At 33.7% G+C, this 19,027-nt stretch overlaps 2 protein-coding genes across 2 annotated transcripts; both read left to right on the forward strand.

Moving 5' to 3' along the window:
• Positions 1 to 625: 625 nt before the first annotated feature.
• LOC123669061 (rhythmically expressed gene 2 protein-like) lies at positions 626 to 2,100 on the forward strand. Its single transcript, XM_045602723.1, has one exon. It carries the CDS (start codon positions 795 to 797, stop codon positions 1,530 to 1,532), a length of 738 nt encoding a protein of 245 aa, XP_045458679.1. The 5' UTR covers positions 626 to 794; the 3' UTR covers positions 1,533 to 2,100.
• A 7,354-nt stretch (positions 2,101 to 9,454) lies between these two features.
• On the forward strand, positions 9,455 to 12,898 carry LOC123668545 (ephrin type-B receptor 1-B). Its single transcript, XM_045602277.1, has one exon. The coding sequence runs from the start codon at positions 9,455 to 9,457 to the stop codon at positions 12,491 to 12,493; it is 3,039 nt and encodes a 1,012-aa protein (XP_045458233.1). The 3' UTR covers positions 12,494 to 12,898.
• The last annotated feature ends 6,129 nt before the right edge of the window (positions 12,899 to 19,027 follow it).

Raw genomic sequence — 19,027 nt, forward strand, 5'->3', positions numbered from 1 at the left:
TCAAATAAATTTAAATGGGACCAATTGACACACACCACCTTTCGATTAAAAAAAAATTGTCGAAATCGATCCACACGGGCAAAAGTTCTGATGTAACATACATAAAAAAAGTCGAATTGAGAACCTCCTCCTTTTTTGGTAGTCGGTTAAAAAGATAAAAACGATCGAACAAATATCATCAAAATATTTCTGAATAATATTTCTTCATTTCCGATTTATCTAATCTAATCTTAACTGAGGTAGGGCACAGCAGGAATTTCCTGCTCAAAATATGGAGCAGCCCGCCTGGGGTACCTCGACCTTACAGAAGACCACAGCTAAATAATACTGTTTTCAAGCAGTATTGTGTTCCTGTTGGTGAGTAAGGTGGCCAGAGCTCCTGGGGGGATTGGGGATTGGATCGGCAACGCGCTTGCGATGCTTCTGGTGTTGCAGGCGTCTTTATGCTACGGTAATCGCTTACCATCAGGTGAGCAGTACGCTTGTTTGCCGACCTAGTGACATTTAAAAAAAAAAGAAACTAATAATAATCTGACAACGGCAATTTCAGCGCTCGTGCTCGATGGCGTTGTCTGCCTTCGGTGAAGCGCGCCCATAGTATCAAATAGCAAGATTGTCATTTGTCAAATTAGAAATAAGTCAACAACAACTTCACCTTATATATTATATTCCACCTTTGGTCAACTTTACTTAACTTAAACCCAAGAATTAACTAATTATTTACTTTATTTATGTTTACGATACGTTAAAAAGTATACATATTTTTCTAACTAATATTTTATCATAAGCTAATCATGCCACTAACTGGTATAAAATTAGTAACATTTGATGTGACAAATACATTGTTAAAGTTTCGCAAACCTCCATGGGAACACTATGCTAATGTAGCTAAAAAGTATGGTTTTAACGGTGAAGGTATAAGCATTAAAAATAAATTATTGAATAACTATAACCTTATGTCAAGACAGTATCCTAATTTCGGAAAAGACTCCATTTCGTGGCAGCAGTGGTGGGGCAAAATCATTGAGATGACCTTTCAAGGCGAACTCCCTCCTGGTGCAAATATTGATATGATTTCTGAAAAACTTATTAATGACTATAAAACACCAAATTGCTGGCAAATAGCAGAAGGAAGTGAAGATTTAATTAGATTATTTAAACAATTTAATGTTACAATTGGAGTAATTTCAAACTTTGATCCTCGTCTACATGAAATTCTATTAAATTTAAATATTAATAAGTATTTCGAATTTATATTAACATCTTATGAAATAGGAATTTGTAAACCTGATAAAAAAATTTTTGAAATTGCTCAAGCTAAATGTAACAACTGTACCAAACCATCGGAATGCCTACACATTGGGGATGATATCAGTAAAGATTATGAAGGTGCTAAAGGAGCAGGGTGGCACGCTTTACTAATTACGAATGAACTGAATTCCGTAAAGCCACAAATGTTAACTAAATCAGTTTTTAATTTAAAAGATCTATGTACATCAATAGAAAATAATAAATTAAATTTATCATCTTAAATATTATTTTAGATGCTTTTAATCTAGTATTACTTTACCTTATTTTAACTATTTCTTTCATACTATTGTTACTGATGTAGTAATTTTTAAGATAAGACCTGGAAACAGAAAACATAAAAAAAAATTTTAGAAACCCTTTTATTGATTGCCGTCAAACAGTAATAGTAGTTATTTAAAAAATATTACAAAAGAAAACTAAGAAAATTTAAACCCTTTTAAAATACACGAAAGCTTTTTACTGTTTGTCATCTTCTTAGTGTTTGTATAAACACCTAAAATAAGATTTATTCATAATAATAAGAATTTGAATTTGTTTTTACAATCAATAAATATTTATTAGAAAAAAAAGATGAATATTATTTACAAAATATAGTTAAATTTAAACTAAATAATAGAACCAGGATCATGACCTTTTATATCCTGTTGAAGTATTATAGGTTTCTAGTAAATTGTAGGTACTAAAAAATGTGTATTTGTTGAATTTAGAATATTTCTATATTACCTACCTAAAATTTCCTAATTTATCTCAACTAATGTTTTTATGTAAATAAAAGACATGATATGATAATAACAGTTTTAATTTATTACCAATTAGTTAGTCTGTTGTACAACAGACAAATTTTAACCCCATTCTTGATGTAACCATGCAAGTCATATTCATTTTGTAATTCTTGGAAGAAACACTACATGTAAGATAGCATTTTACTTGTAACCATATACTGCAGTATACACATATAACTATTAGGGCCTCTTTCACTAGTCATGGCTAACCATGGTCTTAAAGACCATGTGGATAAGGCTATTTGACGGGTGACGATATTGATAAAAGTTTTTAATGTGTTATTCTATTTTACCATCTAATTCTGCTGTATTTATGAGATATTTCTATTGGCAAAAATTAATCTAAAAATTGTAGTTTATTAACTGACGTGAAAAAGGTCCTAATAGCCTGTTCTACTTTCTGCTTTTAAAGTCTAATCGTAACTTATTTGAAGGATACACTTTATGTACAGCTGGCGAAATAAGTACTTACACACATACAGTATTGTTTGAATTTAAAAATAATAATAATAATAATAATAATTTATTTTCCATCACAGCCATGTTGAAATAATGAAACCTTATCTTATTAATAGCTCTAACACAAAGTTTGACAACACGATTAGCAAAGGACTGGTGCTCAAAAAGGTATAAAATACCTGTACTCTAAGTCACCAGGTTCCCCCCCTAAATTTAGGAATACAGGATCATGTACACAACTAGTTCAACTGGAGACAGACCTCGTAGATACCTTTTGTCTCCTGGCTGCGAGCGAACCGTCCCGAATCCCCAGTTGCCTCAGATGGTGAGCGAGGCTAACCGGGATCAAACCGTTGGCAGATATTACGATAGGGATTATTTCAGCAGACCCCACACCCCACATGTCGACAATCTCCATCCAGATATTTACGTTTTTTCTCAGTCTCGGCTTTCACGAGGTTCTCGTCATGCGGGAAGGTTATGTCCACTACAAATACCCTCGACCGTGCCCTGTCCATCACCACGATATCAGGCTTGTTCGCCAGTATCGTCCTGTCTGTGGCGATAGGCAGGTCCCAGTAGAGCCGGACTCCGTCGCGTTCGAGTACTGGCACCGGTGAGTATTGGTAATACGGCATCCTCTGTTCCAGGAGTTCGTACATAAGAGCAAGCTCTTGGTGGAGAATCTTGGCCACTTGGTTGTGTCTGTGCAAGTACTCAGTATTAGCAAGCGCGGAACAACCCAAAAGCACATGCCTGAGTGACTCACCGGGATGACGACAGGCTCGACAGAAGTCGGGAGTACCATCCTTGAGGACGTGCTTTCGGTAGTTGTTCGTCTTGACCACCTAATCTTGTATTGCACAGACAAAACCTTCGGTTTCCCCAAAGAGGTCGCCGAATCGCAGCCACTGCACGGAGGGCTTTCTGTCCACGTGTGGTGCGTGAGGCGCCTTGTAAGACCGTCCATGCAGTTCCTTCTCCATCTATACGGTCTCCCGGTCAGAGGTGCTCAGTACGACCGGTTTCTTCCAGTTCTCTTTGGCCAAGGCCAGGGGGGGGTTAGTCCTTTGTCACACACTGAAACGTCATCATGCAAAGCGCTATCTCGTCTCGTTTCAAAGTAGGCCCTGAGGCTGCACACCTCGCAGTTATGCATGGTCTTAGCGCTTAACCACACCACTTACACCACACTTCCGCGGGATGTACAGTCTCATGACCGACGACTTAGGGTGATGCACGCGATGGTGCGTCATAGTTGTGCGGACTCTTCTGTACAGGGCGTATTCTTATTATTATTATTATTAATCGACAGGTTTTTTACAGTTTTCTGATATTTGCTGGTCTCGAAACCATGTATGGATTACAGCCTCAATAAGTTTTGTTTTTGTTGTGCAATCCCTTTTACGAGTCTAGCTTTCACAATAGGCCACAGATTTTCAAAGGGGTTAAGGTCCGGTGCGTTCCCAGGCCATTCAAGTCAAGGAGTATAATAATAAAATACGCTAGTTGTATTTCACTATGTCAGACATGTATTAGTATTAGTTAGTCGCGTGTAAACTAAATCTTACTTATCTTATGATTTGTTTGTATTATTGCTTTGACAAAACTGACCTAAAGATGCCGTAAGCCGTGAATAAGTCCTTACTGGAGATGTATCCTTGATAGCCTGTCGTCGACGGCGGCTCATCTGAGGTGGGTCCCCAAATAGATCTGGGTGATCTCTTTAAGGATGATCCAAGGGATCTAGACGAGGCCATTTTGTGCAGTGATGATGGCGCTGCCAGCTCCATCACCCAAATTAACCTCCAGCATAGCCAGACTGCAACGGCTAACCTACGCAGATTGCTGGAGGGAAAAACAAAGACCGTAGCCCGTAGACCTAATCCAGGAGCTGTGGATCAGGAAGGGAAGGATCTGCGGTCTAAGCAACATTGGAGATAAGTTACTTTTAAATAATAACATACACAACCCACGCACTTGTGTCTATGCACACAAGGATGTGAACATCACCTTAATAACCGAGTTCTGTAACAGAGATCTTACAACCGTCAGACTCTAAAAAGAACCTTCCTCAGGCCTACCTGATGTGGTAATAGCATCCGCCTACTTGCCGGGCGATGCTAACATGCCCATTCCTGAACTGGCCGCACTTGTGGAGCACTGCGACCGTCAGGGTTTGGAGCTCATCATCTCCGTAGACTCCAACGCGCATCATGCGCTGTGGGGTAGCAAGGACAACAACCAGCGAGGTGAGGACTTTATTTCGTTTTTACTCGCAACTAACCTAAATGTTATATATAAGGGATCTGAACCTACTTTTGTAACTTCGAGATCCCAAACTATCATAGATCTAACTCTGGCGACCGAGCATACGTCCGTATATATTTCAGATTGGCACGTGTCTGACGATGTGTCATGCTCTGATCACCGGTGGATCAAATACAACTTGGAAGTTGCGCTTACGCCACCTGAACCTCGCCGTAACCCACGGAAGATGGACCGCGGCAGGCACGAGCTTCTGAAAGCGCCGAAACTCAAACGGCTCCTTGACAAAAAATGGGGCATATCACCTAAAATTACTTTATGGCTTTACAAAACCATCGTCAGGCCTATAATCATCTACGGTGCGGTAATCTGGTGGCAGAATACATTATTATCTATTATTTTAAAGAAAGTCATTAAATAACATGTAACCTTCATGCTTAACAAGGAGATCACGTTACTGGCCATGCTATATTAAATTTCGGAACCTTTTCAGTTGGTTTGGCTGTCAGATTTTTAGGGTAAAATGATACAATATATTCATAAAACTATGTTATACTTATAACATTTGTACATCTTACGTCTGTAAATAGTTAAATACCGATAGATTTTTATCCAATCATTTTATAAGACAAAAACATATAAAATAAAAACATATAAAATAAAAAATTTATGTACAATTGAATACTACTAGGGCGGATTTACTATCCATCAAAACATTCAAAGTAAAGATACCAAAATCATAGGATAATTGAAGCAACTTAAGAGAAAAGGGTACTTAAGAGACTTTTGAAAAATAGGTATTTGAATAAAATGTTTCTGTCTCGCTGTATACCGCTGCCGCACCCCGCGCTATCTCCGCTCCGTTTTGTCTATATGTGACTACCGTGGTGTTAGTGTGCGTGATCGATACAATTATCGACTATGAGGCATCACTCCACTGGCGTATATATGTATTGCTTTGAGTGAGTGATTTTGAATGAGTGTCTGAAAACGTACAAAAAATTAGGCAATTTATAGAAGGCAAGAATATGAAAAAAAATTATGTGGTGTAATGGGACATCAGGTAGGAACGAAGTTCCTTCAGATAGTATAGAAGCAACACAATTTGAAAAAAAAATGTTGAATTTTATATATATTTTCTAGTTCTTGATTTTTTTTTAAATTTGGTTGTTTGGTTTTTAATTAAGTACATAAAAGTATTTAGGAAATTTAGTATTTTAGAAAATAACAAATACCGTAAAATAAAATAAATCAAACAAAATAATAACAATAATAATAATAACCGAAGGTTTTGTCTGTGCAATTATGGACGAAGTTATTAAGACGAATAACTACCGGAAACATATCATGAAAGACGGAACTCCAGACATATGCCGAGCTTGCCATAAGCCTGGAGAATCCATTAGACATGTTGTTTCCGGTTGTAGTCATCTTGCTAACGGTGAGTACTTGCACAGACATAACCAAGTAGCCAGGATTATACACCAACAACTTGCTATTCGATACGGCCTCGTTGAAAATGAGTTGCCTTATTATAGATATAGCCCAACGCCATTTCTTGAGAATGGTCGTGCATTGCTCTACTGGGATCGATCTATTGTCACTGACAGGTTTATTGCAGCCAATAAGCCTGATATAGTGCTAGTAGACCGATCAGCGCGCCGAGCAATTATTGTTGACATTACAGTTCCACATGACGATAATCTCGTAAAGGCCGAAAAAGAAAAATTAAGTAAATATTTAGACCTTGCCCACGAGAGTACCGGCATGTGGAATGTAGACTCAACAATAATTGTTCCTATTGTTGTATCGGTTAATGGTCTATTAGCGAAGAGTTTCGACCAACACCTTAAGAAACTCTCACTTGACTGTTGGATCAAGGGTCGGATACAAAAGGCAGTGTTGCTTAAAACGGCCCGCATTGTGAGGAGGTTCCTCAGCCTGGAACCTTAACTACCGGTGGCCTGGGCCTCAACCTGCCATCGGAGGACTACTATTTTTATATTTTTAAATATTTTTATTTGTCTTTTTTATAAATATATTTAAAAATGTAATCATACGAAAATATACTGAATAAAAAAAAATAAAAATAATAATAATAATAATAATATTTTAGTTTTACAAACGTCATATTATACAGTCGTGCGACTGATATTACGTCACTTCCGTTATATATTTTTCTTACGGTTTTACTATCACATTTTTTTCAGTTCAGTCGCCCAGCCAAATATTAAGCCTGCCGTAAGGAACTTCGTCCAAAAAACAAGACATAGGGGCTTTGTCATGGCAGTAAAAGGTTTTATGTTACAAAAATATTTGATCTAGTTTCATTATCCAGGGAGAAAGCAGTCGACTACGTTTGTATGGAGAAAGAGCCGGTATCCTTTCCTCTTAAACACGAGGATAGGTTAAAGATCTAGGGTTAGCTAGCCTAAAAGATCGAACACAGAGTGGACATGATCAAAACATGATAAAATGTTGACTGGCCATATGATTTACGGGACTTGAACCAAACGCTCGCTCATAATATGAATCCACATTATGAGGGCACTGCCTTAGTTAGCAAGAACACTATCTAATAAAAACTCGCAAAAGCATCTCTTCAGTAATAGAGTGATGGAAAATGTAGATGGTGATGTAAAACATAAATCAATTTAAGAATAGATTATCCAATTTCGCAAATTCGTACTATCTAAAAAATAGCTACAAATGAAATGCACTAACGAAAGAGCAGAACTATTACTCCTTGAAGTTAAAGTTGATAGATAATTATGTACCTAGCTGTTTACAACACTGACAGATCTTTGTTTTTGACCATATGACGTCATACCATGGTGGCTCGTGTTTTAGGTCACGTGATATACAGATTAAAATATACGACTTTTAATTTCAATATAATAAAACAATAATTTATTTTGCACTACCGAAAGTACCCTATTATGTATACAAAAAAAGCGCGGGAAACGTCTAAAGAACGGGAGTGTTTTTTTTTGCAATTTAAAATTTGAAAATATCTTTTATGGTTCCGATAGGTGTAAAGTAGTGTAAATATTTGTTATTTTAGTTATTTTTAGTTTATATTTCGTAATCAGTGTAAATATTTTTAGTTTTCTCCATGGGAGACGAACCTCCCGATCCTGGGGGCACAGTCCCACAGGTATCTCATTATGTTACTATTGAGCAATGTGAATCTTCTATGGATACGGATGTTAGTTCTGTGAATAATGCAAAGCTAAAGAGAAAGCGCACAAATGCTCTAAGAATATGTAAACATTGCAATAAAAAAAGAAAGCGTCATGGCAAGGCAAATAAAGAGAACGACTGTTCTTGTTTAAATGATGATAATAATTGTGATCTTTCCAAACTTATCACAATGACCACTAGTGGTCAAGGTGATATGTCTGCTACTAAAGTCCCAACTACTACAGTTCGTCTTTACCAAACCTCAGATATTGGACCGTATGTACTTCATATACAAAAAGAAAAATTATCTCCGGATGAAAATGTCACACTTCATCCTGTCTCTTTTGGTCGATTTCTTAAAAATAATTCATTAAAAAATATTCTAAATGGAAGTTTGAAGAGACATTACATTTACAAATTTTTCAGATACTAATAACTTTACCAGCGATATTAAACTTTTGAGTCGGTAACAGATTCAAAGCCTTTATTCCATCATTTAATGTTTCTAGAACGGGTATTATAAGAGGGATTCCCAAAGAATGGTCTACAGAAGAAGTGATCCAGAATGTTTCTATTCCTCCAGGTTATGGTAGTATTTTTAAAGCAAGGCGATTAAGAAAGAAAACATTTATTGATAATAAAGCCAGTTTTATTGATACGGTAACAGTTGTCCGAACTTTCGATAGCCAAATTCTTTTAAAATCAAGCTGGATCGAAAATGAAAATTTGAATTATCTTGGACTATATTTTAGTCTTGCAGTAATCATTCATTTTATAAATATTATTTTAAAGTCATCTGTGTGATAATTTTGTTTCGAAGAAATTAATAAAAATACATTAAAGTTATACACTTTTGAATTTATCCTTATATAGTATTTAGATTCATTAACAGTTCTACTTACAACTAAATATTGTACTTAACACCATCGATAGGAAAACTATTAATATTTTTATTTATTAGCAAAAAAAAAGTTTCTATTACTGGTAATGTACGAACTTACGAAGTGTACGATACTACGATGCGATTTTATTTTTATCGATAATATTAAGAATGGCAACACATTAAAGTGCTGCGCGTCCATGTCAAGTAAAGTAAGCGAGTTTTCGACTCAGTAATAAAAGATCAATATAAATTAAAAATGTGGATTTTCACTTAAGTTACTAAAATAGTGCTTTTAAACTATCATGGACTCGAACAAACTATGTTAATGTGATAACACATGTCAAACAGGGTTAAGCTATAATCTTTTACAAGGTGAACACTTGAAGTAGGTACATTGCCGTAGAGAAATGACGGGACAGTCCTTTATCTTGAACAAAGTGAAGTGTTAGCCCTTAATTGTGAGAACTCGTTTTTGTCATTATGTAGTAAAGACGTTGTGTTTTTATTACGTTTATTAAAAAAAAAAACTGTATTTAGGAGTTTGCTTAGTTATTGTTATGTCGTCGAGATGATGTGGTTTTGCGCAGCGGTGGCGGCCGCGGTGATAACCGCTTTGAATGTACGAGGCGAACAAGTTCTGCTTCTTGACACTACGACCGAAGATACTCTCGGATGGACACGTTATCCGTATGGCCCTCAAGCCAACACTCCTGGATGGCTTGAAGAATCTTACACAAATTTTGAGAAACAAATAAACTGGCGATCGTACGTGGTGTGTGATGTAGCACATCATAATGTTAATAATTGGTTATGGACTCCATTCATAGAGAGAAGAAATGCAAACCGAATTTATATTGAAATTAAATTTACTATTCGAGACTGTTCACTCTTTCCAGGTAATGCTCTAAGTTGCAAGGAAACATTTAGCTTACTATACTATGAGTTTGATGTTGCGACACGTGAACAACCGCCATGGGAGCCTGAAAGCTACAAATTAGTGGGTCGAATTGCAGCTGGTGAAGGTAGATTTAACACTAACTCCGAGGTAGATATTAATACTGAAGTAAAGAGTATAGCTGTAACAAAGCGTGGTGTTTATATTGCATTTAGAGATCAAGGGGCTTGTATATCTATTTTAGCTGTAAAAGTTTATTATATAACTTGCCCTGAAGTGACAATCAACTTTGCTAAGTTTCCTGCCACACCAACTGGCCGTGAGGTAACCGTTATAGAACAAGCAAATGGTACTTGTGTTGAAAATGCTGAAACAGCTCCTGGTGAAGCATCTCCTGTATATTTGTGTAAAGGTGATGGTAAATGGACTCTTCCAAGTGGCTCATGTAAATGTCGAGCTGGTTATGAACCTGATTACAACAACCAAATATGTAATGAGTGCTCACCTGGTAAATTCAAATCTCATACTGGAGATGAGCCTTGCATACCATGTCCAGACTATTCAGAAACTACAGCTTATGCATCGGCAGAATGTAAATGTGTTCCGGGTTTTTTCAGAGCTAAAAAAGATCCAAAAAATAACCCTTGTACTCAACCACCCACAGCACCTGATAATTTAACTGTGACATTTGCTGATCAATTTTCTATATCACTTGCATGGCAGCCTCCTCATAAAACTGGAGGTCGAGCTGATGTGACATACAAAGTACATTGTTTAAATTGTGGCCCTAATGTAGAATATCGACCGGCTGCTTCTGGTCTCAATTCAACGAGAGTAACTATAATGGGCTTAGATCCAGTAACAGAATATAAATTCCAAGTTTTTGCTTTAAATGGTGTATCAGATTTGACTGGTGAACCTGCAAAAAAGGTAGAAATAACTGCTGTCACTGAAGCCTCTGTTGTCAGTGTGATTACTAAATTGAGAGTTGTCAGTGTTGAAAGTGACAAATTAGCACTTGCTTGGAACCCTCCACCAATAGATTTAACAGATCCAGATGATGCTATTGAAAGTTATGAAGTCAAATGTTTTCCAAAAGACAATCTGGAAAAAACAGCTAATGCAACAGTTAAAATAACAAAAGAACCGCACATTATTATTACCGGCTTAAAGAGAGATACTGAGTATGGAATAAGAGTAAGAGCAAAAATGAAAAGAGGTTGGGGAGAATTGAGTGGAATTGTTTATGCAAGAACTGGATCTGTACTTGAGACATCATTTGTTGGAGAAGAAGAAGGTGCACAGGTACGATTAGTTGCAGGTGTAATGGTAGCAGTAGTTGTTCTCTCAGTAGTGGCAATTATTGCCACTGTTTTATTTTTACGGTCTCGTGCTGACGATGAGTGTGATAAAAAACAGCCAAGCGATTGTAATGCTTTGAACTATCGCAATGGGGAAGTATACACTGGTCCTGATAGACCCGCAAAAACAAGCAGTAACGCTACAACACCTTTATTTGCTGGAACTGGGTCTAGAACATACATAGATCCTCACACATACGAAGATCCTAATCAAGCAGTTAGAGAGTTTGCTCGTGAAATTGATGCATCCTGCATAACAATAGAAGCAATTATTGGTGGTGGAGAATTTGGAGATGTTTGTAGGGGCAAACTTAAATTACCTGCTAGTTGTGGTCAAGAGATTGATGTTGCTATTAAAACGCTCAAACCTGGGTCTACTGAGAGAGCCAGGAGAGATTTCCTTGCAGAAGCCTCTATTATGGGTCAATTTGAACATCCTAATGTCATATTTTTGCAAGGGGTTGTTACAAAATGTAATCCAATTATGATTATAACTGAATTTATGGAAAATGGTTCTTTGGATACTTTTTTACGTGCAAATGATGGAAAATTTCGCGTATTGCAATTAGTTGGAATGTTGCGCGGTATAGCTACAGGAATGCAATATTTGTCAGAAATGAATTACATTCACCGTGATCTAGCTGCACGAAATGTTCTTGTAAATTCTCAACTTGTATGTAAAATTGCCGATTTTGGTTTATCGCGGGAAATCGAGTCAACCGCTGATGGTGCGTACACAACACGTGGTGGAAAAATACCCGTACGCTGGACTGCACCTGAAGCTATTGCCTTTAGAAAGTTCACATCAGCGAGTGACGTTTGGTCTATGGGAATTGTTTGTTGGGAAGTTATGAGTTTTGGTGAGCGTCCTTATTGGAACTGGAGTAATCAGGATGTTATAAAATCTATAGAAAAAGGTTACCGACTCCCTGCACCAATGGACTGCCCGGAAGCAGTTTATCAGTTGATGCTTGATTGCTGGCAGAAAGAACGTACTCATCGACCCACATTTGCAAGTATTGTTAAAACTCTAGATAAGCTTATTCGTTGTCCTGACACATTGAGAAAAATAGCCCAAAACCGTTCAGCAGATCCCCTTGCAGGTGATACTCCTGACTTAATTCAATTTTCTTCTGTTGAAGAATGGTTGGAGTGCATTAAAATGTCTCGATATATTGAGAAATTTAGAGCTGCAGGAATCACAGACATGAATGCAGTTGTTGATCTTACTGTGCACCAACTAGCTTCTTTAGGAGTGACTCTGGTTGGACATCAGAAGAAAATAATGAACAGTGTTCAAAGTATGCGTGCTCAAATACGCGTCAGTGGCCCATATGGTTTTCTTGTTTAATAAAGTGTCAAAGCATTGCTAGTTAATGTGAGAAGAAGACCACTAGATGGCGATCTCCCTTTACTCGTGATTCGAATACAGTGATTAATATTTAAAAAATGATGCATTTGTATATTTTTCTAAAAAGAACTCATAAGAATAGACAATTTTGGTAAACATAGATGTCTTTCAATAGATTAGGTATAATTATAATTTTTTATATGTTATTAGAATTTGATTGTTTTGTACACATATATTTTTTGGTACTGTCAGAATGTACTCATAGCATGACAGTCTGTCAAATACATACAAAAATCTCAAGTTAAGTATGTAACATCTCGCTGCTACATTGAAATAATTGCCATTATTAATTTCTTTAATAGGTTGTATGTTTTCATAACAATAAATTGTAAATATTTTGAATGTCTAAAATTAAATAAAAAAATAAGAGCTCAATTCAAGATAATTTATAAAAAGGAAAGAAGTAATGATTATGTAATTGATTTTTTTTTTTACATTTGCTATTTATACCAGTTATTTTATACTTTAGACAGATCGTATTTATGTGCATGATTGTGACTATGGGCAGCTAAATATTGTAATTGAAGGCCTAAAATTATACAAATATCAGTATAAAAACATAGCTTTATAAACCGTCTTGCTGGTACAGTACATCGAATTAATTGCCAATTTCTTTCTTTTAATGTAAGCATATATGTATATGTTTATTGCAAATTATCAAGAATACTTTTGAAAGTAAAGAACTCAATAGATAAAGAGCTAAATGAATGTAATTTAAATTCACAAAGAAACATAACTCTGTTCTTTTCCTTTTACAATAGATATATTGTAATTATACTAAAATATATAAAGAAAATATTATAAATTACATCTAGACTAAATTTTCAAAGATAGTAATGTGCTTTAAAATCATTGAAAATAAAAAATAATCGGAAAAGAAAAATATAGTTTATGAGTAACACTTTTTTATAGAAACATTCCGACTAACAATTTAATTTTTTTTTAAGAATATATATTGTAGGTAGCTAAATTTGCTGTAATAATTTTTATATAATTGTGTTGATTAAAGTTTAAATTTTCTATATAAGGATAATGTTTTAGCATAAGAATGTAAAAGAAATACTCAAAAATCTATGCCAGTCTAAGATTTTATTTATCCGAAATTCGATTTTTATATAAGTATACTGCCATTGTGATCAGAAATATGTACTTAATTAACATATAAACTTGCCACAATTTTATTGCATTTACTTAATTTTTACTTTTAACTTTTTCTAACTGCATGTAAATAAGGCTGAATTTATTAATATGTGGTATGTTTTAAGTTCGTGTAAACTTTGCTTTAATATATTAGATTTTTCATCAAAATTTTATATGTAATTTAGTTTTTGAGTGGCTCGAGTGTTTGATTATGGCTGTGTAGTACAGATCATGTTAAAAATATTGTTTGTAGTATTATATTGAATCTTCATTTTTATATCTTTAGCATAAATTAATCGTCAATTGTAACTTTTGTTGATCTGCATAAGTTGCTTTTGAGTCATAATTATGTATGTTACGATGCGTGTGGAGACATTTAAATTAATTTTTTTAAAACTAGAGTAGCCTAGGTTAAATAAATAATACTGCCAACCTAGCTTATAAGTGCTTTATATTTCCAGCTTGTGAGAATTATCGGTGCGATTGCTTAACTTTGACGTGAATGCTATGCGATTTAAATATAATTGTGTTAAAATTTTAATGCTGAGCGATATATATTCTATAAAGAGCAAGTGGCGAATTACTTTTATATGTATTGTTAGCACCGTTTTTATGTCCAACGATTATTTTAAGATTAGTCTCAAATAACATCATCACTAATTAACCCTTTAACCGCCATGTCATAATTCTCGAGAAGTGCCTGTAGCGCCAGCAACCTTTAGGTACAATTTTGCATAGTGTTGTAAAGTATAGTTATCGATAAAGAAAGTAATGAAATAAATAAAAATTATAAAATTTTAATCAAAGGTTTAACTTCTTTATTAAGTATAGTGCCGCACATAAATTAATCTTCAAACATACGTTTATCAGTCTTTAAACATACTTAATCAGTCTTAATTGTTATTTCTTCATTAAAAAAAAAAAATTATTACTCTGGAGATGAACACGGGCTGAAAATCTCTTGATTTTGTGTTAATTTGTGGTAAGTCTTATGCACGAGCGTTACGTATTAAAATGATGTTCGTTTCTCACTGCAAAATAAATTTAAATAAAACAATTTAATAAAAGATATAATTACCTCTTCATCAATATCGAATTCTTCGTCTGACACAAATTCGTGACGTCATCACCTAGAATTTGTATTAATTCTTCAGCAGTCGTCATGGTAAATTTCTATTTTAAAATCACGAACGTAAAACTTACTAACTCACTACTATATCACAAAAACACGCGCAACACTAATGGAAAATTCCATACGGTTGTGACGTCATGAACGGTCGTGTTTATCCGACGCAGGCGCTGGCTGTGTGCTGGCTATACTGGCGAAAAGTACTCAGTTCAGGGATGGGAATTAGCATTTATAGTTGTCCGTACAAAAATAACTAAATCGCTAATTTCTTACAAAATATAGATTTACACAGAGCAAAAACAACACGTTATTAAATAACAATTACATAATGTACTTTTTTTTTATTCAATAACTTGCAATTTAATATAATAATTTTGTTTATAAATATTCCATATCTTATAAATTCTAACATTATTTCTCATCACTACTGTCGGATAAATACGACATAGGCGTTGGAAGCGAATACACTTTCTCCGGGATAATATTAGTAAATTTACCTTAATTGAAATAGTATTTTATTTTGTTTCTTGATATAGTAAATCTGAATTGTAACACTAATTAAAAGGTTGAATAGATAAACTTTCGAAAAAGAAAAAATTTTAGGCTAAAACATCATAATATGTTTATACATTGAATATATAATACACAGGGTTTTTTGTTGGATAAATCCGACTCAGGCGGTGAAAGGGTTAAACATCAATGCGAAAATGGTCTTATTTCTAATTACTCTTATTCGAAGAGTTCAAAGTTAGTATTTTGTTAATTACAGTTTATTTAACCTATTTAAAAAAATGTTTTATGTTAATTTTAAATGCGTTATATAAGCATATTAAACACAACGAAAGAAAGCTACTAAATAATTTTTACATAAATAATTTGATTTCAGCTCATATGATAAGGTCATAATTTATTTAAAAGCAAGACGGCACTAATAACGTGACAAATTCACTTAATATGAAGCATTGTTCTAGGAATCGAAAAACAATGGAAACGTAATACTAATAAGAAGTACTTTTCGAATAATTTATAATACTTATGGCTTAGTATAATTTGCCACATAGTTTGAGCCTTTCGATGAAAATAATTTATTTAAAAAAATACAGAAATTTTTGGATTCTTTCACTCCATTCACCGTATAAGGAATATCTAGCTAGAAAAAATTTTCATTCAAAGACACGAGACTTACGTACGAAATAATTTTCTATAGTACTTAGGTTTGATAATAACGGTTTACAGCACGGATCTAATGCCAGGAAAACAAGTTAAAATGAATATATAACAAAAATAGAGTTTTCTACAAAAGGTATTAAAAGTAATTTTAGCAAGCCAAGTTGATCAGTTTACGGTGAAGTTATTCTTGTATATATACATTATATACGTGTGTGGCTTTAATATCCGATACGTATTTTATTCTTTCAGTAGAATGTGTAAGCATGCGACTCTTGTAGAATACGGAAGTATCCATTCTTCCAAAGAAAACTTCCTCTTCAAAAAACTTGAAGCCATTGTTTTCCTTTATAGTTGCTTCTTGTTCTTATCAAAGTTTGCATGTGTTTTTTATACCCTGTTTTCAATGTATGTGTAATGTTGCAAAAAAGTGGTGGTTCTAGTAATAAAGATTTATATATCATATACAAATACAATCTAATAAACTATCATTTCTTAATACGTTCAATTCGTGCTTAATATTAGCACTTATTCAAGTATTATGACTGGTGATATTAATACAGCCAAAATATTCCGAAAATTTAAAAAGATTAATCATTGCAAGAATACTTAGTTTTTAGCTAATATTGGAATTAAAGTACTGTTACTGTTACAAAATAAGAAATATGACCCGAGTAGTCACTTAACATAAACTAGAAGTGATTACAAAATGTTTTGAAAATCTCCAGTTTAACAGTGATTTTAGAAAAGTGATTAAATTTTTTTTTTTTTTTTCGTTTTTTATCTACCACCTTTCTGCAACGATAAAATAATGTTTTCGAGTTTACGTCAACGAATTATTACTATAATTTATATGTTTTAATTTTGTTTTGTATTATATATCCATATGTTAATAAATAGATATCTGTCTAATTCAAATGACAATTGCTTAAACCTTTTCACAAAACGAAAGTTTAAAGTCTTGCTCTTAAAACATATTTGTTGTATTTAAAAAAAAAATGCAAATGAGATAAATCAGAATAATGAATTAAAGCTAAAGAAATTGTGTATTTTGTCAAATATATATTTTGTTAAAAAAACACCTTGTAAGTGTCTTCCATGGTCCACTTCTCAATCGAGGTATCTAAATTGAAAATATCTAAAATTATAATAAATAATAAGTATATGAGTTTTAGGCGTCTTATTAAAAATACACTTTAAAGACAAAATACAATAAATTGTTTGGTTTGAATCTTACTTGAGAGCAAATAGATTTTCCTATACTGAATTTTTATTTTCATTTTCGCATGTATAAAATTTTAAAGCTATCTTGTAACAAATTAAAAATCGGTCTTATAACACCAATTATCATATCCAGTAATCAAAGTAGATATAATATTTATATTGATAGTGATATTAATAGGTCGAAAGCATATTATTTATGACCTCGATTATTTTAAAAGTTATGAAGATGATACGATTTTTGATACTGTGGACAAGAAGGTTAGATATTTATAAAAATCGCCTGTCCAGTATTGTAATTGGTTCTTAGTGTAATGTTAAAATATTTATTTTTTATTAATATAGTGATATAGAAAAATTAATTTTCTTCATTTAAGTGAATGTGTTTACTATTTGTTTATATTGATAAAGTTTTGATATTAATCTAAAATGCAGACAGACGTTTTTTGACAGTGTTACTTTTACATTATACGAGATTCTTTAATCATTGATGTCGTTATGAATGTATGTGATTGTACATTGTGTCTCCGATAATAATCTGTACGCCTAAAGCAATAAATTCGCCTCTTTTAGAAGGATTAAGACACATTTGTATAAGGATAAATTTAAAATAACTAGTTTGTATATTTGTAGCGTCTTTCCTCGTCATTTTTTTAATTTACATTTTTCATAAAATTTTCATGAAGTTTTCTTTAAAAATGATTTCGTGATTAACATTTTTAAAAGTTTTCAAATAGGCTATTGATATGTCGATGAGGAAAGTACGCATTCTTTATATGTGATACTGTAAGAATAAAAGCCATACTCAGAACTAAATGAATATTAGTACGTAAAATTGCTTACGCGAGCGTTGTCGTAGAGCTAATCATTATTGTCATTTATTAAATTGAATAGTTGAACTGTAGTAACACCAATCATAGCCTAATTACTTGTAATTCATAGAGTGATCTTAGTTTCATAATAATAATTTTAAGATTTTTATATATAGAGCTATTGCGGGGGCACTGAAGATGCCATTGTGATGTTTTAATTTATTTGAAATATCTGTTATACTTGCATATAATATCTCAAGATGATTTATAATGGCAATGATGTAAAGTGAAAGAATTTGTTAGACGATTCTAAGCCGGTTGTGGTTATCGCAATGTCCCCGAGTAGTTACAGATCGTTAAAATATAACTTAGGCAGTCTAAATCGGTTTAGATACAATCAATGAAAGTGTAAGCTTGGCTATAATTTATGTAATAAATATTGATACTTAAATAAGTTGTTGTTATTTATAGACCTGTCGTTTATCTCTAGGAATTAAACAATTTCGTTACAGAAGTACTTTTGAAAAAGAATTGTTTTCTCGTCTCGATTCGTAAAATATACATATCGTAAGAACATTTAGAATCTAGATGCATTGCCATCCTAAAATATCGTTTACTACACACACACACACACACAAACCTACACTATATTTTGACTAGCCCCTTGGCGCAGTTTGTAGTGACCCTGCTTTCTGCTTCCGGCGTTGCGGGTCGATTCCCGCCTCCGAGGGTGGATGAGATATATTTATATGTGATGCATTTTATGGAAAAAAATATGTAAATAGCTATACGAGCTAGCATAATTCACAATCAAACCATGTGCTTATGAAATTTTACTTATTTCATTCAAATCACACAAAATTACAGCGTGTGTTTTTTTATGATTTTAGTGAAAGTAATTTTAAAGAACATTAAGCAATAACAAAATGCATCCATGACCTTGTCACTCGGCACTCTATCGCCATCTATAAATAATCGTCAAGCGGAGTTATGGCGTAGGTTTAA

Source organism: Melitaea cinxia, chromosome Z, assembly GCF_905220565.1.
Source record: "Melitaea cinxia chromosome Z, ilMelCinx1.1, whole genome shotgun sequence".
In the NCBI taxonomy this organism is placed as follows: Eukaryota; Metazoa; Arthropoda; class Insecta; order Lepidoptera; family Nymphalidae; genus Melitaea; species Melitaea cinxia.